At 40.8% G+C, this 27,219-nt stretch overlaps 1 protein-coding gene across 1 annotated transcript; it reads right to left on the reverse strand.

Moving 5' to 3' along the window:
- On the reverse strand, positions 1–27,219 carry LOC134462570 (myosin heavy chain, fast skeletal muscle-like). Its single transcript, XM_063215660.1, has 41 exons — positions 27,118–27,219; positions 25,840–26,066; positions 25,183–25,326; positions 24,914–25,070; positions 24,747–24,774; positions 24,554–24,668; positions 24,362–24,454; positions 24,187–24,250; positions 23,998–24,096; positions 23,793–23,896; positions 23,281–23,419; positions 23,074–23,192; positions 22,818–22,967; positions 22,536–22,706; positions 22,157–22,460; positions 21,999–22,069; positions 21,440–21,527; positions 21,223–21,340; positions 20,534–20,657; positions 20,266–20,402; positions 19,891–20,146; positions 19,299–19,541; positions 19,034–19,210; positions 17,510–17,655; positions 17,272–17,362; positions 16,804–17,193; positions 16,596–16,722; positions 16,137–16,255; positions 15,844–16,040; positions 15,603–15,752; positions 14,083–14,116; positions 13,805–13,970; positions 13,176–13,299; positions 2,016–2,325; positions 1,511–1,714; positions 1,280–1,405; positions 972–1,142; positions 648–752; positions 461–556; positions 230–361; positions 1–92 (listed from the first exon to the last, which is right to left on the reverse strand). The coding sequence occupies exons 2-41, from the start codon at positions 26,047–26,049 to the stop codon at positions 78–80; spliced, it is 5,814 nt and encodes a 1,937-aa protein (XP_063071730.1). The 5' UTR covers positions 26,050–26,066; positions 27,118–27,219; the 3' UTR covers positions 1–77.

Consider the following 27,219-nt stretch of genomic DNA (forward strand, 5'->3'; position numbering starts at 1 on the left):
TGGTATTGCTCAAATAACTTTATTAAGGATATCATATTATATGAATCCCTTTTAATTTACATCGTCCCAATTACTGGTCACTCCTCTTTGGCCTGAAACACAGAAAAAGCAGAAGTAGGGAAGTCAGTGCCATGAGATAATAGTGTTTTTTTTAATTGAGATAATTGTATACATAATATAATAATGTTTTATTATATGGACTTTTTGTGTTTTCCTTTGTCATCCCTACCTTGCCAGAGTCACGGCTCTTGGCCCTCAGCTTGTTGACCTGGGACTCAGCAATATCAGCACGCTCTGCAGCCTCCTCAAGCTCATGCTGCACCTTCCTGTACCTGGACAGGTGAGTGTTGGCCTGTTCCTCCTATGAACAGTAAATTATTTTTTACAGTTATAGGCAGTCAAGTTAAATTATAATAGTTCAGAATTTAGCTCATCTTAAGTCTTTCAAGCCTTTACTCACAGCTTCCTCAGCCTGCCTCTTGTAGGCCTTGACTTTCATCTGAAGTTTATCTACCAGATCCTGCAGTCTGGTGACATTTTTCTTGTCCTCCTCAGTCTACAGAAATGTAGTAAAACAATAAATGTAGTTGGATGATTATGTCTTTTTCATTTATGTAATTCGTTATTCACAAAGTTGAATTATTCACCTGGTATGTGAGCTCCTTGACTCTCCTCTCATATTTGCGGACACCTTTCACAGCATCTCCTCCACGCCTTTGTTCAGCCTCAACCTCACCTTCCAGCTCGCGAACCTGGGACAATACATGATTTGCTTAGTTCTAGTGAACAATAGCATGGTAATATAAATAGGTACCCTACATTCATGAAAAAAAAACTTTTCAACAGTAATGTTACAGTATATTAATGATAGTATACAGTAGTATGCAATAGTATACAATACTTCCACACATTTCGTCCTTAAATTTCTTTGAGATCAGTGAACCATTTCTATTCTACATATTTCAAAATACCCTGGACTCCAGTTTCTGGAGTTGCTTCTTTCCGCCCTTCATGGCCAGGTTCTCAGCCTCATCCAGGCGGTGCTGCAGGTCCTTCACAGTGACCTCCAGGTTCTTCTTCATCCTCTCCAGATGAGCAGAGGTGTCCTGTTCTTTCTTCAGTTCCTCAGCCATCATGGCAGCCTAGAAGAAAATGTCTTGCTTGGTTGTGTATTTCTTGCCGTGTAATTTGTGTAGATACCAAAGATGTACAAAATGTAAAGCTTTTTCCTTTGCTTGGTGGACTGTACTTTACACTGTGTCTCAAAGGTTTAACTCACATCAGTAATGGCTTTCTTGGCCTTGTCTTCTGCATTTCTGGCCTCTTGAACAATGTCATCAACCTCACCCTGAACCTGGACAAGGTCACTCTCCAGCTTCTTCTTGGTGTTGAGCAGACTAGTATTCTAAATGAGGAACAAACAACTAATTCATTCTCTATATTTAAATACATACTTTATATTGAATTAATTTCTAGTAGAACAACCAATAGCTTATTTTTTCTCACTTACCTGTGAGTGCAGCAGTCCAACACGCTCGCTGACATCCACCAATTCCTGCTCGGCCACTTTGCGGCTTCTCTCTGTCTGTTCCAGAGCAGCTCTCAGCTCCTCAATCTCAGCCACCATGAGGCCATTCCTACGGTCCACCATGGCAACCTGCTCCTTCATGTCATCTTGTCCTCTCACAGCCTCATCAAGGTGCAGTTGCGCATCCTGTGTATAATGCCACCATATTTAGAGAAATATTTTTTTTAATCTACATAGTGTTTCTCAATGGGGGCGCTACAGTCCCCCTTGGGGCGTTGAGAAGCCCTAGGGGGGCGCTGAGAAGGATACAGCTGAGTGGGGGCGGACCATTAGTCTATTTTGTTTTTCAATACTTAAGGGGACACTGGCAGATTTATGATTAGGTCAAGGGGCATTGGGAGGCTTATGATGAGGTCAAGGGGGCATTCGTTTAAGGTTGAGAACCACTGCTTTAACAGGTTGCTTGCATGGTAGACTATGTTTATACCTTGAGTTGTCCTTGGACATTCCTCAGCTGCTTCATTGATTCAGCTGCCTGGCGGTTGGCATGGCTGAGCTGTACTTCCAGCTCATTGAGGTCTCCTTCCATCTTCTTCTTGACTCTCATGGCATCATTTCTGCTTCTGACCTCAGAGTCTAGAGTGCTCTGCATGGTATCGATCACCCTCTGGCTGTTCCTCTTGATCTGCTCCATCTCCTCATCCTTCTCTGCCAGCTTCCTGTCAACCTCACCTTTCACCTGGTTAAGCTCCAGCTGAACACGAAGAATCTTGGACTCTTCATGCTCAAGTGTACCCATTGAGAGTAAATAGAATGGAGGCCAAAATTCTATTTCATTGTTGAAGCCAAGTTGGAGCCAAGTTGGAGCCAAGGTTGGACCCAAAAAGACCAAAAAAGGGCCAAATCCCATTCATTCCTATGAGAGACATAAAACCCTGTATCTCCCTTAAATGCCACTCCAGGGGGATCATTTTTCGCTCAACTAGTAGGTCCCCTTGCTCTCCAACTTACCAGGGTGGTGATTTTTTGTGGTGATGTTTTATTTTAGAGAGATATTAAAAGTTAAATTGACCAATGAGCATCAGAACATGGTTTGATTGACAGTTAGAAGTCGTTAGTCTGGTTGCGCGTTCCGAACATTGACAGTAGATGGTTCCGAACCAGCTCGTCTCTAGGGAAACACACTCAGTGACGTGAGTACTGCGTCATTGGGAAACCCCACAGGGGTATAAATATGCTCGCTGGAAGATTATCCCTCCCCCTTGTTTTTGAAAGCTGTCATTGTCGGCTGTCAAACACTCTGACCGGTCTTGGTTGCAGTTCGGATTCATTTAATCTCATCTTCACTTGTTTTATTGTTCTATATTTGTTCCATATTTTATACAGAAATGCCTTCGTGTTGTGCTTTTGGTTGTACTAATCGGCCTTCTGTTGAGAGCTCTGTGCAGTTTTTTCGGTAAGTATAGCCTATTCCTAATGTCAAGATCATGCTAGCTTTGCCAGTAGCCACCACCACAGCAAGTTACCTCGGTTTATTATCGTGCTTAAGTGTTTTGGCCGCTGTCGATGTGTATACAATAAACAATATGCTGTTGCCTGTATGCTTATTATGAGGTCGTTTCTTAGTATCGGTGTTGAGTGAAGACACTGGCAACATAACCTGCAGTACTGCTAGCGCGACTAGTAGCCTATTCTTTGTGTGTCGTCAGTTAAGTATGTACAGGTTATGTTATTTGTGGTCATTTGTGTGAAGATTACGTTATTTATGTTGTTTAGTAGTGTTCCAAATCAGCAAGCAAACCGGCCAGATGCTGGAGAAAGTGCTGTTTGGCTAGGCGGCAATTTTACCTCAGGCAACATTCAAGACGCTATCGCTGATTAATCTTGTGATTCTAAATGGTGGCGGCATAAATTTCCTTTTATCGGGCATGGTTTCGTTTCTATGTGAACTATTGCTTTTGCTGACCGTTTTTAAACCGCTGTAAGGTTAATAGATTTGTCACCTATCGTATGATTTACCTCAGAGTACAACATAGCTTTTAAAGCAACCTATTTCTAGGTGTATAATCACTGAGCATATTCAGCTCGCTCTGTAGTTTCGGATTCTTTGTGTACCGGTATCTGATCTAGTGCCCATCAGGCTACTTGTTGAATTGTACATGTTTTAAATTGCTACGACATTTGCTGCGAATACATTTTTTTTGCCGCCTGGTGGGAAGTAATACAGCGACGCGTAGAGCTCTAGAGCTAGTCCTTGTTTTAGATGTTTATCACTCATTTCACAAGTGTTGTCCAATTTACAGCAGTAGTCTGTCATTATTCGCTTATTGACAGCCTTCTCAGACATAGTAAGACATGCTGCAATGTCAAGGTTTGTCAGTAGATGTCGTCAGTGTGTTGTCTACAATCAGTCTATGTTAAAAAAAAAAAAAAAAAAAAAAAAAAGTTTGATAACTATTGGTCTATGACAACCATGATTTCTGTGGTAATTATTGTTTTTAGTCTAGTCTTTACAATTTATACTACTCTACTTATATCATGTGAATATGTGTCTGAAATAAGATATGAGGATACATTTTCTATTGTACATTATATGTGCATATAAATTGTAAAAGCATATATTAACGTGAATAATTTACAATTATTAATGTTTATGCATTTACATTACTATGTGTTTATGTCTGTCTCCCCAGTTTTCCTTCAGGTGATCACAATGCCAAGAGGAGAAAACAGTGGATAGCGAAGATCAGGCGACAGAACTGGGAGCCCATCCCATCATCTCGTGTGTGCAGTGAGCATTTTGAAGCAGATGCGTTTACAACACAGGAAGGGCGCCGCCGTCTGAAGACCAAGGCAGTACCTACGATCTTCACCTTGCCTGAGCATATGCAAGTAACACCTGCCAGGGTGAGATCATCACAGGTAAGTATTGCTGCTGTGGCATCACAGGTAAGTATTGCTGCTGTGGCATCACAGGTAAGTATTGCTGCTGTGGCATCACAGGTAAGTATTGCTGCTGTGGCATCACAGGTAAGTATTGCTGCTGTGGCTGTTCCTGAGGTAAGTATCCCAACAGAGCATAGCTCAAATTCTGTGCGGTCATTAAAGCGAAAAAATGACTACCTTATGAAAAATTTGAGGATGTATAGGAAAAAGTTGAGGCTCGAGCAACAGAGAACCAGGCGGCTTAAGAGAAGAATCACCTCTCTTAAAAGGGTGACTTCGGAGCTCAGAAAAAAACTGTTGATTTCAGATCAGTGCGCCTCCCACCTCGATAGCATCAATGAGATACCGCAGCAAATTATGCGTAAGATATTAGCGGATAGAAAAACTGCTAAATATTCTGAGGAATTGAGGCAGTTTGCCACTACACTTCACTTCTACTCCCCAAAGGCATACGAATATGTTAGGCAGACTTTTAACAACTTTCTGCCTCATAAGGAGACCATTCGCTTGTGGTACAGCAGTGTGTCAGCAGATCCAGGTTTTACTGTTGCCTCTTTTACCGCCTTGAAGGGTCACATAGAAACCAACAATGCACAAGGCAGAGACACTGTGTGTGCTTTGACATTGGATGAGATGCGCTTGCGTGACATGGTAGAGCATAATGGGGATGGGCTACATGGTTACGTTGACATTGGTAGTGGTGAGGTCACAACAACACTTGCAGTAGATGCTTTAGTTGTCATGGTAACGGCCCTCAATGAGTCTTGGAAGATCCCCATCGCATACTTCCTCATCAAAAGCATGAATGCTGATGAAAAGGCAAATGTTGTGAGAGAAAGCTTAAGTAGGCTTCATGGTGTTGGCATCAAGGTAGTTTCTGTGACCTTTGATGGCATGAGGACCAACCTCAAAATGGCCAGCAAACTTGGTGCTGACTTGAGCATGACCAATATGAAGCCTTTCTTTCCACATCCAGAGGACCAAAGTCAGCGGGTCCACATTCTCCTGGATGCCTGTCATATGCTTAAGATTCTCCGCAATCATTTTGGCGATCTGAAAGTTCTATACACAGAGGATGGGCAGAAGATTGAGTGGAGGTACATTACGGCACTGAATGATTACCAAGAACGGGAGGGTTTGAGACTTGGTAACAAATTGAAAATGGCCCATATCCAGTGGAGAAGACAGAAGATGAAGGTCCATCTGGCAGCACAGCTGTTCAGCAGCAGTGTTGCTGATGCCATCGAATTCTGCAACAAGGAGCTTAAGTTGACTGACTTTTCAGGCAGTGAAGCAACTGTGCATTTCCTGCGTGTTGTAGATTCTGCTTTTGATGTTCTCAACAGTCGTAATCCTCTTGGAAAAGGCTTCAAAGCTCCACTGAAGCCTACCACTAAGGAACGGGCAGTGGACATATTGCAGCGAGCAGAGATCTTTCTCCGTGGTTTGAGCATCTTACTGCATGGAGAGTTGGTGCCACTTCATGAAACAACTAAATTTACTCCCATTGTGGGCTTTACAGCCACCAGCAGAAGTGCACTTAATGTCTACCATGACTTGGTGGAGAGCAGCAATGCGGCTTGCAGGTACCTTTTGACGTACAAGTTAAGTCAGGATCACTTGGAGCTTTTCTTTGGTGCTGTTAGAGCCAGAGGGGGATTTAACAGCAATCCCAATGCTAGACAGTTCAGAGCAGCCTACAAGCGGTTGCTTGTACGTCACCAAGTTCGAACAGGTACAGGTAACTGTCTCCTCAGAGACAACACTGATGTGCTTGATGCCACCCCTGCAACATTCAGTATCGCAAGAAGAGTGGACATGGAGCTTGTGGAAGTGGACTTGTCGGAAGCTGCTACTGCTCACCTGCCAGATGTGGACCCCTTGTCTGAGTTCAAGGAGGCGGCAGTCAGCTACATCGCTGGGTTCATTGTGAAGAAATTACGTGAAAAAACATCTTGCTTCGCGTGTTCTGGTGCATTAACAGCTGATGATGACACCACACATCCACTTATAACACTCAAGAGTCGAGGAGGTCTGCAGCAACCATCAAGAGACATTGTTTTCATCTGTTCGACCACGGAGCAGGTTATTCAGAGGAAGATCAAGCTGAATGATGGTCATCTTCCCGGTGGCCGTGGCCTCACAAAAATTGTTGTCGCCCAAGTTTTGGCAGAAACGGAGGGCAAAACACTTTTTCCACAACTCAACGGTCACATGTTCGACACGTGTGTTGAGGTTAACCATATTCATGTTCTGGTTAAGAACACTTCCTCCTATTATTGCAAGGTTAGGTTTAACCATTTTGCAAGGAGAGCCACTGAGATGGCCCATAAAGGCAAGCTTGTTCGTAGGCACTTAAATAAGCTTATTCATTTCTACGGGCAATAGTGAGAGGGATGTTATGTCTGTTGTGCTGTATTGTACATATGTCTGTGTTGTACATATTGTATTTTCCATTTTTAAATGTATTGTCAACCTCTCACTAAACATCTCAATTCTGCTGCTGCATGTTTTAAAAAACGAGTCAAGATCACAGCAATTCTTGCTCCTCTTCTGTCGCTGGTTACAGGGATTTCTTCACTTCTCTTTAAGCTGGCACTCCAAGACGCGGCTAAAGACGGAGTTGGTAAAATTCCCTGTGGCCTAGTTCTACTGGTCTTACTTTTCCCCCTGGTTCTTGCTCCTCTTCTGTCGCTGGTTACAGGGATTTCTTCACTTCTCTTTAAGCTGGCACTCCAAGACGCGGCTAAAGACGGAGTTGGTAAAATTCCCTGTGGCCTAGTTCTACTGGTCTTACTTTTCCCCCTGGTTCTTGCTCCTCTTCTGTCGCTGGTTACAGGGATTTCTTCACTTCTCTTTAAGCTGGCACTCCAAGACGCGGCTAAAGACGGAGTTGGTAAAATTCCCTGTGGCCTTCTGGTCTTAGTCTTTCCCCTGGTTCGAGCCCTACACCATTTTTCGTGTTCTTAAATCTGTTGTATGTGTCTTATGCACGTCTTATATATGTGATATATATGTTTGTAATGCGTGCATGTTTGTGACGTATGTGTTGTCCTGTCCCCGCTCGGGGTCTGCACCTTGCCGTGGTGAGTGGGCTCTAACCCTTTAATGCATAAGATGGGTCTGAAAATGACCTGGATGACCATATATCTGCAATAGCTTATTGTCATTGTCTAATATTATTCACATGTAGTGCTTTGCCTTAGTGGAGGTATGACAACATAAGTGGAGAGAAACAAACAGCAAAATGGAGGTAATTTCCATTTTTTTTCTGAATAAAACCAATGTCATGTACATTTAAGTCTCTATTTTCATTTGGCATTGAATTTGACACATTTCGTGACAGGCTATGAGATGAATAAATTATATCGGGAGTACATAATGTCATTGGACATGCCATGTTTTAATCTAAATTTGCAGGTTATTTTCGACCCATTGTCTGCGTTAGTTGTGGGTGTTACTATTTTATGCATGAAAGGGTTAATCTAAGGCAGACCGGATGAAAGATGAAAGGCCCTTGTCGAGATTTAAAAATATTTTTGTTTTTTGTTTTTTTTGTTTTTTACAGATGGTATGAAACATTGGGGGAAATGGAGTTAATGGAGAAAGTAAGACAATTCAGTAAAATATCTGTTAGGCCTACAAAGGGTTTTCTTGGGAACGACATTGTTCTCGCTGCAGTTTCTTCGCAGAGTTTGCGGCATTCTAATGCAATCCCACAATTCCACTCTGACTATAAAGTCTGACCGCCATTAGTTTTATGTCCTTTCCGTGCTTTTGTAAGGTAAGGAGATTAATGTGGGCTGAGGCGGGGTAGGAAGGGTAAAAATAATTTGTGGAGATAATTTGCATACTTGATTGTCTCGTCTTCCTGTTGCAACAACAGTTGTGTGACGTTTGTATAGTCTATATGCGGGGATGATTCGCATTTAATACATATGAAATGGAAATATTAAACTCCAAAATTTTGTGCAGCAGTAGCAGGCGGGAAACGAAGTTGTGGTGCTAATCTGGACGAGTCAGTAACCTCTGTCGCACAAAAAAAATGTGTGTATGATTGTTGTGTCGTTGATTACATATGGGAATGATTTGCTTTGAATGTATATGATATCGGAATAGTTAACGCTATGATATTGTGCAACTAGCAGGCGGGAAACAGCGCCGTAGGCAATCTGGACTAGTAACCAGTCCTCGTGTTCCTTGGCAATGCTAGCAGCCGTCTCGCTATGGAACATGTGTACTTTTCCATGAAATGAGTTTTTGCCATAGCGTTACATGCAACCCAGCAACATCTCATGACGGCATATATGAATAATTGTTTGCATGTAACGCTACGACGTGACAACACTCTATCATAATTAAGCAAAATGTACTGGTATTCTTGACAGTAGTGTTTGCATACGTCAAGGCTCTAGTTTCCCGCAAGATGTTGCTCAATGGCATGGTGCTTAACCAAGCTAGCCAGATGGACATGTCGCTGATTTATAACTGATGAAGTGGACTGTTCTGTTTGTGTTCCAGGAATCTGCTCTACAGCTGAACAGCTAATCAAAGTCAGTCAAAGGTCAGTTTTTAAAAAATATATATACACGGTATATACAGTTGCTCTTAGCTGTTTGTTGCATAACCTGTTATTAATAATATGAAACAAATAGTGATTGGAAAGTGAGACTCTTACCATCATTACAACATAGGCCTAATTGGGCCTTAATAAACATGCTTATCTTTTTAAATATATACATATTGCATTAAAGGTTTTTTTTGTAAGACACTTTTAATAGTGGTTTTTGTCCCAAATGTCATTTTGTTTAGAAAAACAAGTAAGAAGACAACAACATCATGGACCGTCGTCAGACCAGGCCAGCAGTTTGGATCATCGGGGACAGCTACATCCGCCGGGCATCTGAGAGGGCAAGGGTGAGTATGGGTAAGAATTTACACCTGCCGGCAGACATAACCTGGTCTGGAGTTGGAGGCCTGCGATGGGGGTCCTTCAAGTCACGGCTGGACTCCCTGTTGCGCTCTAGACCTGCCCCAGACATGATAGTCTTGCATGTCGGAGGAAATGACCTAGGACAAATTCAAGGGACTAAATTGGTCAACCAAATGAAGCAGTACTTAGGCCAGATGCATGAGAGGTACCCCAACCTTAAGTTAGTGTTCTCATGCATCACAGAAAGGTGCGTGTGGAGGTGTGGGCGCCCCTCCAGAATTAATCGTACACGTGCCTTTCTAAACAATGTCATGTCCGCATTTGTGGGGTCATTAGGGGGAGTAGCAATTCGGCACCCCGAAATTAAACACAATTGGCCGGGGATGTTCTTAGCTGATGGGGTCCACTTGACGGACCTCGGACATGACATTTTCCTGAGAAACCTCCAGGGGGGCATTAGAAGGGCGCTGTGTGTGACTCAGTAAATTAAAGCGTGCCTCTTATTACTATATATATATAATGCCGTTGGTCTTGCCGCCTATTTGTTGTCACGTAGCAATTACAAACTGTGGTTTTAAATTGGAAGTAGTGATTCTTGGTTTTTTTTCTTGGCTGTGGTGGGAGTGAGTGAACTCCCACCACAGCCTTCCGCAGGTTTGTCTACACTACTTGCCTGTCATCATTCAAAGTAAGTCTTCTCCATTACCAAGTATTTGTTGGCGATGCAGTTTTTTTTTTATTATTATTATTATTATTATTATTATCATGACAAGGACCTACACCACTAATACTTGTCTTTCTCTGGTGGTGGTGGGAGTGCTGGAAAGGGGGATTCTCCTTCCTAATCTCCCACCACCACTTTTGTCAGGGGCCACTGCGGTCACCCACAAACATCTGAGGAGGAGCCGCCACCATTGTCACCACCTGGACCAAGGACCCTGTGCTGCGGTCACCCACAAACATCTGAGGAGGAGGCGCCACCATTGTCACCACCTGGACCAAGGACCTGTGCTGCGGTCACCCACACACATCTGAGGAGGAGGCGCCACCATTGTCACCACCTGGACCAAGGACCTGTGCTGCGGTCACCCACACACATCTGAGGAGGAGGCGCCACCAAGGTGTTGTGCAGGACCACTGCTGTCCACGTTACTCCGTATGTTACGTAGTGTTCTTATGTATCACAGTGTATACTATTGAAAAGCAAAAAAAATCCTCGCACACTGGCATAGCACATCATAGTGTTGTATGTAATGGTACATACATTTATGGATTATTACTCTTATACGTTTTGTTTATAGTACACTCAATTTTAAAAGATTGTGCCAGCGCATTCACATGTGTGCAGACCTGTGGCCCAATGTTATGTACATGTATTTTTTTGTAGTTCGTGTATGACATGGATCCTGTTCTCATCTTTCATGTTCATTTGCATTATTATTATTTTTTTCTACAGCTCAAGATGTGTAGTCATCCACACCTGAGAAGGGGCCCAGCACCTCCTAGGATCTGCTCTCCACAACCATCTTCACACCACTTCATTGTTTTAACAAGCTTAATAAATGATAAAATATGACTGCCCATACTTTTTGTTTCCTAATTATTTTGCAATACTGGTTAACACGGTCTTAACACACTGTAACTGTCAGTTTAAATTAATGAACAGAAGAATCTCAAGTACTGGTAATGCATCGCTTTAGAAGCTTCTGGGGAAAAGTTAAATCTTTGTTTGCATATTTATAAAGCTGTACATATGTAAAAAGAAGTGTTTTCTGAATCCTGTTGAAAGCAAAAGTCTGAAATGACTGTGTTGACTGAATGAGAGCAACTAACATCTCCGTGACTGCCTCGACGTCGATGGGGCCTGGGAAACAACCTTCAGGTTTGTGAAGATGACAGCTGTGAAACGGAAAGGTTTAGATTCGTCATTTGTAAATGGCAAAGCATTCAACGGGAGTTATTTATGTGTTGCAGGAATGGGTGTAATTCTTGGTGTGGGTGGTGGACAGAGGTGTTGAAAGTAAAGGCATAAAATAAACAAATATCTTTCCGTGACACCAGTAACTTATTCGAGTACAGAGTAGGCCTCAGTCTGTATGTACTTGTCCTCCGATCAGCTAGTTTGTGGTGGGTCCTCCTTGTTGGGGTTTCAGAATCAACACGGTCTGGCTATGTCTGTCTATCCCATCAGTTGCAATGGCGAAAAAGGTGCAACAGCCAATGTGCTAGTGTACTTACAAAACATAACTTGTACGTTTACTTGTGATGTGGGTGTCACCAGAGGTAAACGTGTCCCCACCACTTTTTCCCACAAACATATTTCAAGAATAGCATACACAAACAATATGCCATAGCGATGTCTCCACCACTTGTAAAGACACTACACTTTAGCAGAAATTAAGTCTCCCAACTTCGGACTGGCACATGCTAGCCACTAGCTAATATGGTGTACGGTCAGTCAATGTGTACGGTATATTGTACTGTTTACAAACTAACTCCAAGACTACATCCAGCCCTTGAACACTATTACATGAATATTATATTTTCCATCCTTGTCGATCGCCAGATTCACTCATGAGATGTATAGGGTGGTACTGTTACATTCGAGGGTTTCGTTGTTTATTAATACTACCAGCAACCAAGCCCCGAGCATTGTGCGAAGTCTCATAACAAAGATTATGATGTCACAATCGTCTCCCCGGCCCGTAGAGGGGCGGGACATGATTTGAATTTAGCGTTGTCTGATTGGGTGTTTTGTTGTCCAATCAGCACCTGCGTTTGGCGTTGCTAAGGTGGAATGTAAGTTGGAATGTTCCCAAATCTGGCTTCAAAGCGTTGAATGGCAAATAGCGTTGGTTTGGCGTCCATTCTATTTACTGTCAATGAGTGTACCCTATATCGAGAGACAGGTAGAATAGCTTATTGGGAGGGAAAGTGGAAAACAGCGACCCTAGCGGTTACGTTCCAAACACCAGGGTGATCCTATTGAAACTCCCATAGACAAGTTTTTAAAAAAATCCCACAAAGATATGACTTGGAACTATAACACCAGACACATTTTTCAGCGTACACAATTGCATGAACTACTACCTGTGAAAATCTTAAGTCATTTTTTGCCCTTTTAAGAAAAATAGAAATTGTGCCAATCTGGTCGGAAACGGACTACAGCTCCCAGCATGCTGTGCTTCGCGCCTCGTTGACAACACAGAGAAACAAATGAACGCGAACGAACGCAAGTTCTTCGCATATCTTCACATTCTTGTAATCCTATGAGTTCCACATTGTCTTCTTATTACACATATATACACGCGATCATTTTGGTATGGTTTTAAATTCTCTAGTAGATATGATGGCTTCTGTGGTGACGAGTAACCACCTCTCTGGCTCATGTTTGGCTATGCTAATTTGGCTATGCTAATTACATGGAGTAAACAAGCCACACATGCCAGTCAGTGTAGTTCTGTATTAGCTTTTTAAAGAATATTAAAATCAGCTCAGATCAGTGAAAAACCGAACATTTTACCACCTGATTCGATAAAACGGGCCAACATGCCCATAATATGACTGCCACTACTTCTACTTCGTCGTCAGGGCCGAGATGTAATTTTTAAAAGAAAAAAAACATTCATTTGTTGCAGGGGGTTGGAACGTTGCCAGCAGGGGGCGATGAGATTACTTTCCCTCCCTATTGTGCTGTTGTTCTCACCAAAGAAGATACAAATGATTTACAAAACGGTTATTGTCTGAATTCAACATGACCATCTTACCTCTGCCTCTTCTAGCGCAGTTTGAATTTCTGATTTCTCAGTCTCCACTGTCTTCTTAGCCTTCTCAAGCTCATGAATGCTTTTACCAGTTTCACCAAGTTGCTCGGTAAGGTCAGAAATTTCCTCTGCAAAAAATAAATAGTAATAGTGATAACAATTGTTTTATTGGAGTTGTTTTGAATAGATTTTGTTATGCATAGAGTATGCCGTTTGAAAGGTGCACTGTGTAATAGTTTTAGTAGTGTATTTGCAGAATTCATGCTGCCAATTCACACATATTACCTTTTTCATCAATACTTACCACCACCATGAAATTCTAAGTATTCATTATGACTGTAAAAATAGCACTTTTAACATGAAAAGGGGGATCTTCTCCATTTTCCTCCAGTTTGAATTTCCAGAAATAGACATTTTTAGCAGCACATCTTACTTTACTTTGGTCATACTAATAAATATTTAATACATTATTTAGTAAATATTCATGAAAATATAGGCAGCACGGTTTCAATGAGGGGCATAGTTGCAATACCTACTCTGTCCGCCATCTTACACAGTGCACCTTAAATTACTGTATCCTCTATACTTTGTTGGTATATGACACAAGTATGTGGAGGAGAAATATTGACATACGCTGTAGGTTCTTATTCTCCCTCTTCAGGGTCTCCAGTTGATCCAGGGCCTCTTCATATGAGTTCTTCATCTTGAAGAGCTCAGTGCTGAGAGAGCGAGCCTCTTTCTGAGCACCTTCCAGCTCAGCTTGGCCTTCCTCAAACTTCTGCTTCCATTCTGCCAGAACCTGATGCGAAAGAATGAAAACATATTCATGAAATTGTCTATTCATGAAAAAGTGGTATTAGGTACAAATACAATGCTAACCAAAGCCACAGATTGTTTGTCATGCCAAAGACCTTGTCAAAGTTCCTTTGCTTCTTATCAAGATTGGCAGCCAATCAGGGCCGGTTATAAGCATAGGCCGGCTAGGCGGTCGCCTAGAGCGCAATGTGAAGAAGGAGCGCCGAAATGGCGCTCTCCGATGCGTAATTTTGCAATATGGAGGTTTTTTTATGAAGTCGCAATCAACAAAGCGTGGCGAAAGCGCTCCTCACGGCAAAGCGCCCCTCAGCCAATAGTAATATCGCTTTCAACTGTCTCTGGGAAGTCTGTGAACCAATAAACAGACAGTCCTGAGAAAGGGGGCGGGACGAGTGACAGCATGCGATCTATTTTGAATTTGGAGACTCATTCGAGAGACAGAGGGCAAGCGCGAACAGCAATGCTGCTCTGCTGGGTGGAGAATTGTTATGTTCTCATTAAACCAGTCATTGCATGATGCAGGAGTTGCAGAGGGTGTTTTGGAAGTATGTGGTTTAATCAGCAACCGTTTGTGGTAATGTAAAGCCTAATAGTTATGAGGCTACTGTTTGGAATTAGAGGGAAAAAGAGCTTTGCTTTTGATCTGAGAAATCGCTAGTTAGCATGCTAACATTAGCCAAGTATGCCAAGCAATGAAATCCAGTAAAGTAGCTGTTAGTAGCCTACTCACTAACACCCACCTGACATCATAATACTTGCTTAGGTTGACCAGCAATAAAAAGTAAGACTGGTGCCATGTTTAAAACAAGTTTAGCTGCCATATCTCCTTCCATCCACTTGAATGAATTACCTGCTTGTTGTAAGCTTAAAAAAAACATTGTTTCCAGACCAGAATGACATATAGGCCTAAATCATGTAAGAGAACCATGCACAACATGTTTTCATGCTGAGTGATGTAGTATTGCAGACAAGTGAGGCTATTTACTATATTTTGTATATTATGAAATTCAAAAGCGTGACAGCTTTTCTCCCTTTCTCTCACCCTGTCCCTCCAGTTCAAACACATAGATAGCCCCCTTCTCATTCTCCTACTCACAAATGCACCACTATTTCCAGTACAGAAATGAAATTGGTTTGGAATCATAGACAGCACAAATGTGTAGCTTATTAAAATTGTTATGCTGCCATGCTTTGTGATGCTGTAGGTAGTGTAGATAGGCTATCAATGCAGACCTCCTTGGTAGGCCTATTGTCTACACATGCATTTGACATGCAAATGTACTGTGCCACTATCCTGGCATTTCAATTCCATTTTACAATTCAAACACATTGATAACCTCCCTCTCATCTGGGGTTGGGGGCACCACCACCATTACATCCAAGACACCACACAGTGAAGGTACTTTCATGCGACTCAATCTGATGTGTTGGTCGGCTGTCCAAAAGAACCAGAAATCCATTTGATACAAAACAGTTATTGTTCTTGATGCTATTTAGTTAAGCTTACTACCGGTATTACTCTTGTGTTCTGTAAGGTATAAAAAAAAAAAAGGGGGGGGGGGGGGCGCCAGAACTCAAACTCGCCTAGGGCGCCAAATAAGCCAGAACCGGCCCTGCAGCCAATGCATTTGCTCGCTCAACATCAATCATGAGGTCCTCTACTTCACCCTGGAGTCTCTGTTTGGTCTTCTCCAGAGAGGCACACTTGGAGTTAACAGCCTCAATTGATTCCTCAGCATCCTGTAGTCGCTGTGCAAGCTTTTTCCTGAAAGAAATATCATTTTGTAAAATGTTGCAATATTCACATAGATAAGAAGAAAAACGTTACTGATATTTGTAATAAAACCATATCTAACTTGGATTCCTCCAGCTCCTCAGTGCGTTGGATGGCATCAGTCTCATATTTGGCCCGCCACTGAGCCACCTCACCGTTGGCCTTGGACATTCCACGCTGCAGCTCAGCCTTGGCCTCCTGCTCCTCCTCAAACTGCTCCCTGAGCAGGTCACAGTCATGACGAGCTGATTGGACAGCATGAGCCAGGGCATTCTTGGCCTTTAAAGAAGTATAAATTATATTGAATACTCTGACATCAAAAGAAGGTGCACAAGTTTTTCAAAGCTTTTGCTCAACTTTAATTACGAAACCTACCTTGACTTCTTCCTCAACCCCCCTCTTCAGCTCCTCAATCTGCTGTACAAAGGCCTGTTTGCCTCTGGTCAGCTGAGAGACCAGAGCTTCTTTCTCCTCAAGCTGACGGGCAAACTCACCTTTGGGACACACATTACACATGTTTTATTTAGTGTTTTACTGATGAATTTCCACCTAAACTTTTAACCTAATTAAAATTCCCCACTCTACAAAATAAAACATCAATATATATACTATTCAGAAGAATAAAAATTAGCAATAGCATAACAAGCTTGGAGCAGCAGGAGTTGCACTCTTTTACAAAATGTGTAGGAAATTCTATCCCAACTCCCATAATTTTATGAAATATGATTTAATAGTTATTATTTTATATAGTCCAATATCATTTTGACAAATTGCTAACTTTCTGACCACAAATTAGAATTTGGATGAATGGCGTTATCATAAGAGTTGACTTACCATTTTCAGTAGTGAGTCTTGCTCTCTGTGCGCTTACATCATTAAGCTGACGTGCATTTTCATCAGCCTTTGCTTTAATCTCACTCATTTGGTCCTCAAGGGTGCGACACATCTTTTCCAGATTTGCCTGAAAATTTGCAAATTCAATCATGTTTTCATGCTTAACTAAAAGAAATGTCAATAAATATTTCATTCATTAATGTAATACCTTTGCTTTTGCCACAGCTTCCATGTTACTTGAGAGGTCATCTATCTCCATTTTATATTCACTCTTCTCCTTCTCCAGCTTCTGTTTGACACGCTGAAGGTTGTCAATCTGCTCTCCCAGTTCAGCCACGCTGTCAGCCTGCTTCTTGCGAAGAGCGGAGGCAGTAGCTTCATGCTGCAGGGTGGACTCTTCAAGATCACGACGCAGCTTCTGGAACTCAGCCTCTCGCTTCTTGTTCATCTCAATTTGAGCAGCAGTGGCCCCACCAGCCTCCTCAAGCCTCTCACTGATCTCCTCAAGTTCCCTGGAGAGATCAGCTCTTTGCTTCTCAATTTTAGCCCGAGCAGCACGCTCAGCTTCAATCTCCTCTTCCAGTTCCTCAATGCGGGCCTGAATATTTTGATAAAGGTTACTACTTTGGACTTTGTGTTATCCAAAATAGGGAACATAATTAAAAATATGAGTCACCTGTAGTTCTTTAATCTTCTTCTGAAGTTGAGCTCCAAGTGATTGCTCATCTTCAATCTTGCTGAGATGCTGACTTATCTCAAAGTCCTTCCTATATGAAAAAATAATAATTTAAGGGAGATCATGAAGCTAATGAATAGTTTGGTATATTTTGTTGATAACATTGTAGAAGACGGTTAGTGTTTTAGGCATGCATTAGTGCCCACTATTTTAAAGTGTTTAGGTTGATATGCCATACTTTTTAATTTTCTCATCAGACTGTTGCTTGTCATTCTCCAGATCCATTATGGCTTCTTGACTAAGTTTCAGGTCACCCTCAAGCTTCCTCTTGGCTCTTTCAAGGTCCATGCGGAGTTTCTTCTCTTGCTCCAATGAGCCCTCCAGCTTTTATGAAGTGAATATGAAAAACGTGGCAGAAATGTGATATCTAGCGTAATATTGAGTTACACTTGAAGTTATTTCCAAACAGTCCATCACATTTGGGAATCATTCTCATTGGCATTCTGCTTCTTGTCTTATTTCTTGTCATTAGTGTAATGTATATTTGAAGAGTTTCATTGCAAGACAATGTACCGTATTTTTTGGACTATATGTCGCTCCGGAGTTTAAGTCGCATCAGAAAAAAAAACATATATACCTCGCACCGGACTAATCGTCGCACATTTTTGAAAGGTTAAAAGCTATCCATGGAATCTGTGTTCTGATAACTGGCGCATGGTAGGCTACTGCTCGAAGACGGCATTGTTTTATAAACCAGCATCTGAAGCAGTGATGGTAATGCACAAACTAAGATAGTTTGCCAACCGCCATAAAACCACAAGAAGAAAAAGAAGAAGAAGCAGTGATAATGCGCCATGTTGCCCTGTAGTCAGAACAACATTCAATTTTTGGCATTGTTTTGCGTTTGGACCGTGGGAGGGTTCGAGTCTCCACAGCACGCAGTTCACGGTCTTTCTTTACCCCCTTTTCTGAGACACTTCAGCCCATGAGGGTATCAAAAGGTGAGGGAGATTTCATCCATGTTGTGTAGCCTATGGTAGTGTCACGTTGTGCTCGTTTGTCAGAAACTCGCAGAAATGATCGATTTTCACCTGGAAGTCGGCTGACTGTCTTTAATAACACAGATGTTTGTTCTCGGATAGAGAGGCGATTGCGTTAACATGCAAATGTTCCTCCGCTTTTCTCCAGTCCCCAACCAGTTTTCAATTACATCCAAACATCCGTTCTGCAGCCCTATTGCCATTTTCGGCTGCATATTTAATTGCTTTCAGCTTGATCTCAGCAGTATATTAACTTATTTTGGGTGGTATATTCCATTGTCATTGTAAATGCTATAATGTTGTGGTAAGTTGTAACATTTTTTCTTTCAGTGGTATTAGGCAACACAACATAGTTGCGCACATAGTGCTCTCCCGTGGTGAAAAAAAACCCATATATATGTCGCACTGGAGTATATGTCGCATGTACAGCCAAACCATGAAAAAAAGTGTGACTTATCGTCAATTATAGTTAATATTAAAAATACGGTATATCCATTTTGTAGAATTTTGGGAAATTGACATTTTGTATTGGGCATTCCATTGCATTGCATTGCAAAATGCATTTTATGTAGGTTGAAAAAGTATGTTCTCAAAATATTTGAATAGCAAGAATTCACACATAAAGGATAAGACTTTGCCGTCATTTCCAATAATGAAATGCACAATCACAAATGGTGGACACACCGTTTTGCAATGAAACTCTTCATTTGTTGAGTACTTACATCATCCACTTGTTGTTCAAGCTTGGTCTTTGACTTTGTCAGAGTGTTGCATTTGTCTTCCTCTGCTTGTAGATCATCCAGAGTCTGCTGGTGTGCCTCTTGGAGGGCTTTCTTTTCCTTGGTCAACTTGCCAATACTCTCATCCTGAGAGGCCATCTCCTCTGTCAGGTTTTTAACCTAAAAACATTGTAACATTATATTGGTTCTCAATGTATGATTTCCCTAAGAACTCCTAAGATGGATATTCAACTTTAACAAATGTTACCTTGTTTTCTGTGGCATGCTTCTCCTTTTCCACTTTGGCCAAGGTAAGCTCCAAGTCATCAATGTCCTTCTTCAGCTCAGAGCACTCATCTTCCAGTTTCCTCTTCTTAGCAGTGAGCTCAGCATTGATCTCCTCCTCATCCTCCAGCCTCTCGGTTGTCTCTTTGAGTTTGGCCTCCAGCTGGATTTTGCTCTTAATGAGTCCCTCACACCTCTCTTCAGCATCTGAGAGGCACTCAGTTTCCTATTGTGAAAGAAAAAATAGTTTTAAGATTTATTTTATTTTTTTCGGCCTTATGCGGAAGTTTAGTTGAGTTATTGATCCATTGGTCCGGTAATTTTGCAGTTATTAGTTGTACTTGGCTTCTGAAATCAAAATGAATTCCACAATAAGTAAATATGGAACAAAAAAGATAACTCACAGCTGCTACAGGAAATGAAACTTATTCCCGATTCAATTTTTGACACATGATATGGAATTTCTTGTGGATGTATTTTTAATTCGCTGATTTTTCAATGTTTGCTCGATTAGTTTTTGTGATTTAGTCTTTCTGAAATTGAAAGGACAACACAACTTAAAACTGGTAACTCACAGATGCTACAGCTAACTGCAGGTCATTCTTTTCTTGGAGCAGTGAAACCATCTTCTCCTCTAATTCCTTCTTCTTTGCAAGGGCGGTGTCCAGGGCAGTCTTCGTTTTCCCATAGAGCTCCTTCAATTCTGCCAGTTCCTTCTCAGTTTCAGCACTCTTCAGAAGTGGCTTGATCTTGAAGTATACTCCCATCCATGGCCAATTTTTCACATTCATGAATGAGCGGATATTGTACTGGATGGTGTAGATAGCTTCTCTGTTTGGGAGGACATAGATGTTCATTTAAAATACACATTCAGGGACTCAAAACACCTGAGAGGTGTTGGCAAGACTTTCAAATTTAGATGAAAATTGGCCGTTTCCATTGAATATTACCTCCTTTCCATCATCTTGACAAACTCCCTTCTCATCAGGTAAGCACGGCAGAGCGCCTGAGTCATTGTGACCAGAACTGCCAACTTCTCATCTCGCATCTCCTCAAGGGTCCCCAGCAGACCAGCTTTGAAGAATACCTACAAGAGTTTGTATCATTTAACATCCAGTATTGATTTTGAATTGTTGCTGCTTTAAGGTAGAGTATGTTATTTCATTCGTGTATTCTCAAAACATGCGCCGGTCATTCACAAATTGATTAATAATTAACCTTGGTGTGGCCAAACATATACTGAGTGTGATCCACATCAATGGAACCCAGGAGCTTCTCAGAAGCCTTCTTGTTGTCAATGAATTGTCCTTCAGGGATGACACTGGCATTCAGCACTTTGTATCTGAAATGGTGTGAAAAGGTAATGTTTTCAAACGATATTTTGAAAAATGTATTGTTATTGCTGCTATTATGTCCTAACCATTGTTTCCTAAAGTCATGCTGTGAACTTACTAAGTAGCCTGATAAACTAGCCTAAATGTGAGATTGGATGTATAATTTAGTCTGGCCCCGATGAATAGCATGTCCGAAGATTGTTGATGAGAACAACCCCTTGGCAAACTTCGTCGTCACTCCCTTAAAACCCTGCCCGCTTTGATTCAAAACAAATCTGTGTTGTGATTGGTTTGCCAGATTCAGGGCAATGTGTTCTAAATGTTTGACCCTCCAAGGCCAGACCACTCGCGGGCAAAAAAAATGCGACCCAGCAGGTGGAGCTGGTTTACTGGGCTAGATACTAAGGTGATTATAGAAAAAATAATTCACTTATATGATATATGTGTATATAAAACTGACTTACTTGATATGAATAACATTTTGTGCTTGTCAGAAAACACAAGACAATATTTAAATGTTAAGCTGTAAGATGAAGCTAGAGAAACATTGGAATTAAACAGTTAAGAAATAACCTCTGCTTGAAGTCAGCATAAATGATTCTGCTGGGGAAGCCCTTTCTGCAGATTCTGATACCCTCCAGCACACCATTACATCTCAGTTGGTGAAGCACCAGGAAGTTCTCCATCAAACCTGTGAACGAAACAAAAATATTGTGTAAATTAATTAACTCAGTAAAGTTCATGGCACATCCAAAAGCAGTTCTACTAAACGACTTAGCAATTATCTTACCAGGAGTCTTAGACTCGTTGGGAATCAAGCAGCGCACAAAGTGAGGATGGGTGCTCCTCAGATTGGTCATCAGCTTGCCCAAGTTCTCCTGTGAGCAGGACCATATTAAGAGTTACATTTTCAAGACAATATATACTTTTCTTGTCCATATCTCACATTTCTGACTAGGGATGCAAAGGACCGATTAATTCATTAATTGACCTTATCAATCGACTTACAATCAATTGACAGACGGCGTTTCCCCTGAAATCTCAATGTTTCCCGAAAAAAAACCCTTTTCATTGTAAATATTTAAATAAAAAATTCAGATGAAATATTTACTTTAACTTTATTCTATTTCAATTCTTTCATCCAAGATGAAAGATGATTTACATATTCCCTCTTTTTACACATCTCTTCACACACACTTGACATGCCCATTTCAACTGGGTCTCTTGTCAGTCGAATCGGAGATTAATTACGATTGAAGATTTTTAATGAAGTCCATTAATTGCTTGCATCCCTATTGCTGACACAACGTAATGAGTCAATGAATCATAAAAATATCTCAAGTTGTTACCCTGAAAAGAGCAGACACCGTCTGGAAGGAGCCACCCTTCTTCTTCTTGCCACTCTTGGCACCAGCATCAGCTGTGTCAATGATAAAGCAGGCATTGAAAAACTTCACTAAGTTCTCTGACAGTATACGTTAAAATATAGGTAAGGAAGTTCTCTTACCGTCACCACCATGGGATGCATACAAGAAGGCCAGCAATTTCATTGCAGACTTCTGGTACAGCCCCACAACAGTGTCGTTCAGTGGGTCCTTGTTCTTGTCCAACCAGCCACTGATGTTGTAGTCCACAGTGCCGGCATAGTGCACAAGGGAGAAGTGGGCCTCTTTCTTATTCTTTGCTGGTTTGGGTTTCTCAAAGCACTTGGTTTTGCCAAGATGCTGATCATACAACTTGCCCTTGAAGGTAGTGTCTGAGGCCTTGGGGAACATGCACTCCTCTTCAAGGATGGAGAAGATGCCCAGTGGCTGTTAAAGAAATCAATGTTATGTTTCATAGTGTTTTTGTTGTTGAGCATAATTTGTTTTTGTCACCGATTTTACCTTCTCAATAAGCTCAATGCAGGCAGCCAGATCCATACCAAAGTCAATGAATTCCCACACAATACCGTCTTTCTTGTATTCCTCTTGCTCAAGCACAAACATGGTGTGATTGAAGAACTGTTGCAGTTTCTCATTGGTGAAGTTGATACACAGCTGTTCCAAGCTGTTGAACTATTGTTGAAATATATATATATATATATGTATATTAGAACTATAAGACTACGTACTCAGGTAACAAATAGAAATACATTTCAGTTTTACAATGAATAGAAATACACTCACATCAAAGATCTCAAATCCTGCAATGTCCAGCACACCAATGAAGAACTGTCTTGCTTGTTTGGTGTCCAACATCTCATTGATACGAATGACCATCCACAAGAACATCTTCTCGTATATGGACTTGCAGAGAGCTGAAACGGAATTGTTCACCTAAAGAAAATAATATTTAGATATTAATCTCACAATGAATATTTTTTTCACATGAAGGTGAGATTCCCAAGCTGCATTTTGCAGTAGACATTAAATACATACTGACCTGTGGTACAGTTTGGCCTTTGGTCACATACTCATTTCCGACCTTCACTCGTGGGTAGCATAGAGCCTTCAGCATGTCAGCAGAGTTCAGGCCCATGAGGTAGGCGATTTTATCAGCCTCTGATTAGAAATACAAATGTACTCATTTATTTATTTATTTTAGCAATTTAACATATCCTGAGGGTTTTGCTTTTCCTCCAGTCCTTACCCTCATTGCCATCAGGCTCAGCCTGCTCCTCTCTCTGCTTCTGCTTGAACTTCATGTTGCCATGATGCATCACAGCCCCAGTGAGCTTGTAGATGCCAAGTTTCTCCTCTGCATTGAAGCCCAGAATATCAATGGCTGTCTACATGAGAAAAATAAAAAATATATATCTATGTATGTCTTCATAAAGAAAAAGAAAAAATAATGTACAACAGGTTTACAGATATAAAGGATACATGTACACCAGGGAATTGCATTCATCCAAGACTAGTAAGAATTCTGTGAATTTAACACAAACTATGACAGCTCCAATACCACACTCAGAATACAGAGGAAACTCAGAAAACATTGAATCATGGATCATGGAATTAGAAACTACACATATATGTAATTATTAAATTTAAATTCAATAATTTATTTTTGGCCTGAAGTAAAACAATACAATCAATCTTGACACATGCATATATATAAGTTATTAATCTACTTGTGTTTTTACTTCAAGTTTAACATCTTACATCAGTAGCAATAAACTCCTCCACATCATCGATGCTCTTGACAGTGATTTCACCTTGGCTGATCATATGATAATCATAGGGGTTTTGGGTGATAAGCAGGGCCTCTGGAAAACAAACAAGACGTGTGAGAGGTGTTTTTTTTGTCATTTTGCCATTTCCCTTATAGTATTGGGTTTTTTCAGTGTATGGGAGCATCTTGCATTACCAATCAGCTCAGGCTTGTGCCCAGTCTGAATTTGATAGAAGATGTGGTAGCTCCTTTCAGCAGACAGCTGGAATGTCACTCTTGACTTCTCCAGCAGATCTGTAACACACAGTTGTAACATCATTAGATGTGTTTTTTGTAAGATATTGAATTTGTGTGGAGTATATTTCAAGAATTCAAGAGTCTTACAAGTCTCAATATCAGCAGAAGCCAGTTTCCCAGTTGAGCCAAAATGGATTCTGATGAATTTACCCTGTGTAAGGAGGAGTATATTTTATCCACACGCTGTTAACAAAAATATATTTCAAGTTTTACATTTTCATATAACAATTTTGTTCGGCTCTGAATGTTTTTGAACACTTACAAAACGGGAGGAGTTGTCATTCCTCACAGTCTTAGCATTACCATAGGCCTCAAGTAGAGGGTTGGCTGCAATGATCTGGTCCTCCAGTGACCCCTACAGGGCAGTGAATGCCATTTAATAATCAGATTTTGATATGATCATGATGGAAACTTACACAGTTGCACACACAATTATAGAAATATGGAAGCTAACCTGGATTTTTCCAGATGAACCTCCCTGATCCTTCTTTCCTCCAGCCACTGCAATTGTTGCAAAGTACTGGATGACACGTTTAGTGTTTACAGTCTTTCCTGCACCGGATTCTCCACTGAGGGGCAAAAAGATATTTTCAAATATGTTTGCGAAGGCGAGGTCACTATTTACAGCTGTTGTAATGGTTACTTACGTAATAAGGATGGACTGGTTCTCACGATCTGAAAAGAAATGTTTCTCATTAATTCCTCTCTTATGATTTAATATAACTTAATTCCCACATCATTCCATTTGCAGGACATGCAATGCAACAATACATGTATCATCAAAATGTAGAAATATTGTTTAAAAATTGTTCACCTTGGAGCATGAACTGATAGGCGTTATCAGAGATGGAGAAGATGTGGGGTGGAGCTTCAATCCTCTTCTTGCCTCTGTATCCATTAACAACAACTTGATCGTACACTGGGAGCCACTTGTAGGGGTTCACAGTGACGCAGAACAGCCCAGAATATGTCTGAGAGAGAATAAAAGAAAGCCCTTCATTCATTGTCTTTCTATTATACAGTACATGTACATTGTTTATATTTTTTATTTACTTGTTATTGCTATTTAAATCTCAGTCTTACATAGATCATCCATGCTGCAAAACGCTCTTTGAGGTTGTACAACACAGAAGGCTCGTGGAGGTGGGTCATCATGGCCATGTCCTCAATTTTGTCGTACTTAGGAGGATTCATGGGGAAGATTTCATCCTCTTTCACCGTGACTTCCTGTCAGATATGAAAATATAATGCAGAAAACGTAATGAAAGGAAAAATAAGATCCACATAGATCTTACCACATTCCATGTTAAGTAAATCAAAGTCCCTTTGTCAGCAGGTGCAGCTTTTCAGAGTGTAATAGTCTTCAGTTTGCAGGAAGAGCGCAATACTGCTTCATTACGGCTTCACCACATTATTTTTGGTTTGCTGACGTTTCAGCACTAAGCCTTCATCAGAAGCAGTGTGGCACTCTTCTTCTGCAAACTGAAGTAAATAGAATAGGCATGTGGCAGTTTGCTTCAAAGTTTTCTCTTTGGTTCTTCTTTTTTAAATCCATCTCACTTTCTTAGCTTGTACCATTTTAATTCTCATTCAAATTAGTCATAGCTATATTCTGATATAATAATAATAATAATGAAAATAATAATAAATATTATTACACAAATAACAACAAAATGTATTATTAATAATATTTAATAACAACAATTATAATAATGATAGTAATAATAATAAATGACTTACTTTACTCTTATCACCCTCCAGAGTCATGACTACACATTTGCCGCCTTCTCTTTTCTGCAGAACTCCTTTCACATAATCTTCCGCTTTGTCAACCACAAAGAAAGCTGATTTGGCATCAAAGGGCGTAGTTTGGGCCTCCATACGCTCTTTCTCTGGCTTGCGGAGGTAGATGGCCGCAGGGCCAAAGCACTCCATATCTCCATCCCCCATGATGACTCGTTGGTTATCTTGGAAGAATGTTAAGATACCTTTCACTACTGTTTGTACTGTACGATACAGATATTATTAGTTCTTCACCACTATTTTCTTATTAAAAAATCGTTTTGAAAGTGTTAAGTAACATTTTGCTCAGAGAGAGAGAGAGAGAAGGGGGGCTGGGCATGACATATATGCTTAAAAATACTGTATCTACTATAAAGGTAAAGGTCCTAACAGCTGGAACATACTGTAACTGTAATTATGAGTTTCATTGACTAGGAAATATATTGCATGGAAGCTTACACAACTTTCATTGAACACTCTGTTCATCAATTGGGAAACACTACTGTTCTCTCTCAATCACAGCTACTTCACCATCATCATTTGTTTTCCATTTGTATCTCATTTCCTAACTAGAGACTTCATCCAAGGAAGCTGTTTGGTAGAACATTTGACTATGTTACACCTTTTTTATAAGTCTTTCTGCCTTCTTTTGGAAGTTGGAAACTGGAATGTCAAAGTTCGCCCCGTCTGCAATTCAATTAGCGGTCACTAGGGGCGTCTAGATTCCTAGGCTAGCAATAGTGTAGAATCTTTTTTTTTTAAATCCTGGTTCTGTTTCGTGATCCGGATCACCTCCAGATTAATCATTTGTTCCTTGGGTCATTTCCAACAACTCCACAAAGTCTCAGCCAAATCCGTTCATAAGTGTTTGAGTTATCCTGCTGACATACAGACAGACAAACAAAGACAAACAGACAAACCAACGCGACCGAAAACATAACCTCCTTAGCGGAGGTAATAACTTCTTTTGCACCATTTTCTTTGTTCTCTAATAGTCTATTTTTGGATATGTTTGAAATTGTTTGGGAAATGGTGCACAGCAGTTATTAGGAAACTAGATACAACTGGAAAACAAATGACCCTGGTGAAATAGCAGTATCAAAGTGTTTTTTTTCCAAATGTGTGTGTTAAGTTGAGTTTAAGTTTAAGTGACTTAAACTTAGACTTAAACTACAACTTTGAGTGTTGTTACACATAATTTTCTGTGTATTATTTTTTCATAAAAAGTTGACTTACTGTCTCACGCCCCAACAGTAACTGAGATGTTAAGTTCAGCGTGTCTGTAAAATATACAACCACTCAGTCTGCATATACTTATGCTAATAATCATATTGCATT

This window comes from Engraulis encrasicolus, chromosome 14, assembly GCF_034702125.1.
Source record: "Engraulis encrasicolus isolate BLACKSEA-1 chromosome 14, IST_EnEncr_1.0, whole genome shotgun sequence".
Taxonomy (NCBI): Eukaryota; Metazoa; Chordata; class Actinopteri; order Clupeiformes; family Engraulidae; genus Engraulis; species Engraulis encrasicolus.

Coding starts and splice junctions, on each gene's coding strand:
- LOC134462570 (XM_063215660.1), bottom strand. CDS start 26,049: ATGGGGGATGGAGATATGGAGTGCTTTGGCCCTGCGGCCATCTACCTC. Junction 22,968..23,073: donor AAGGCCAAACTGTACCACAG/GTCAGTATGTAT, acceptor TATTTTCTTTAG/GTGAACAATTCCGTTTCAGC. Junction 19,542..19,890: donor TGCAGTTAGCTGTAGCATCT/GTGAGTTACCAG, acceptor CTTTCACAATAG/GAAACTGAGTGCCTCTCAGA.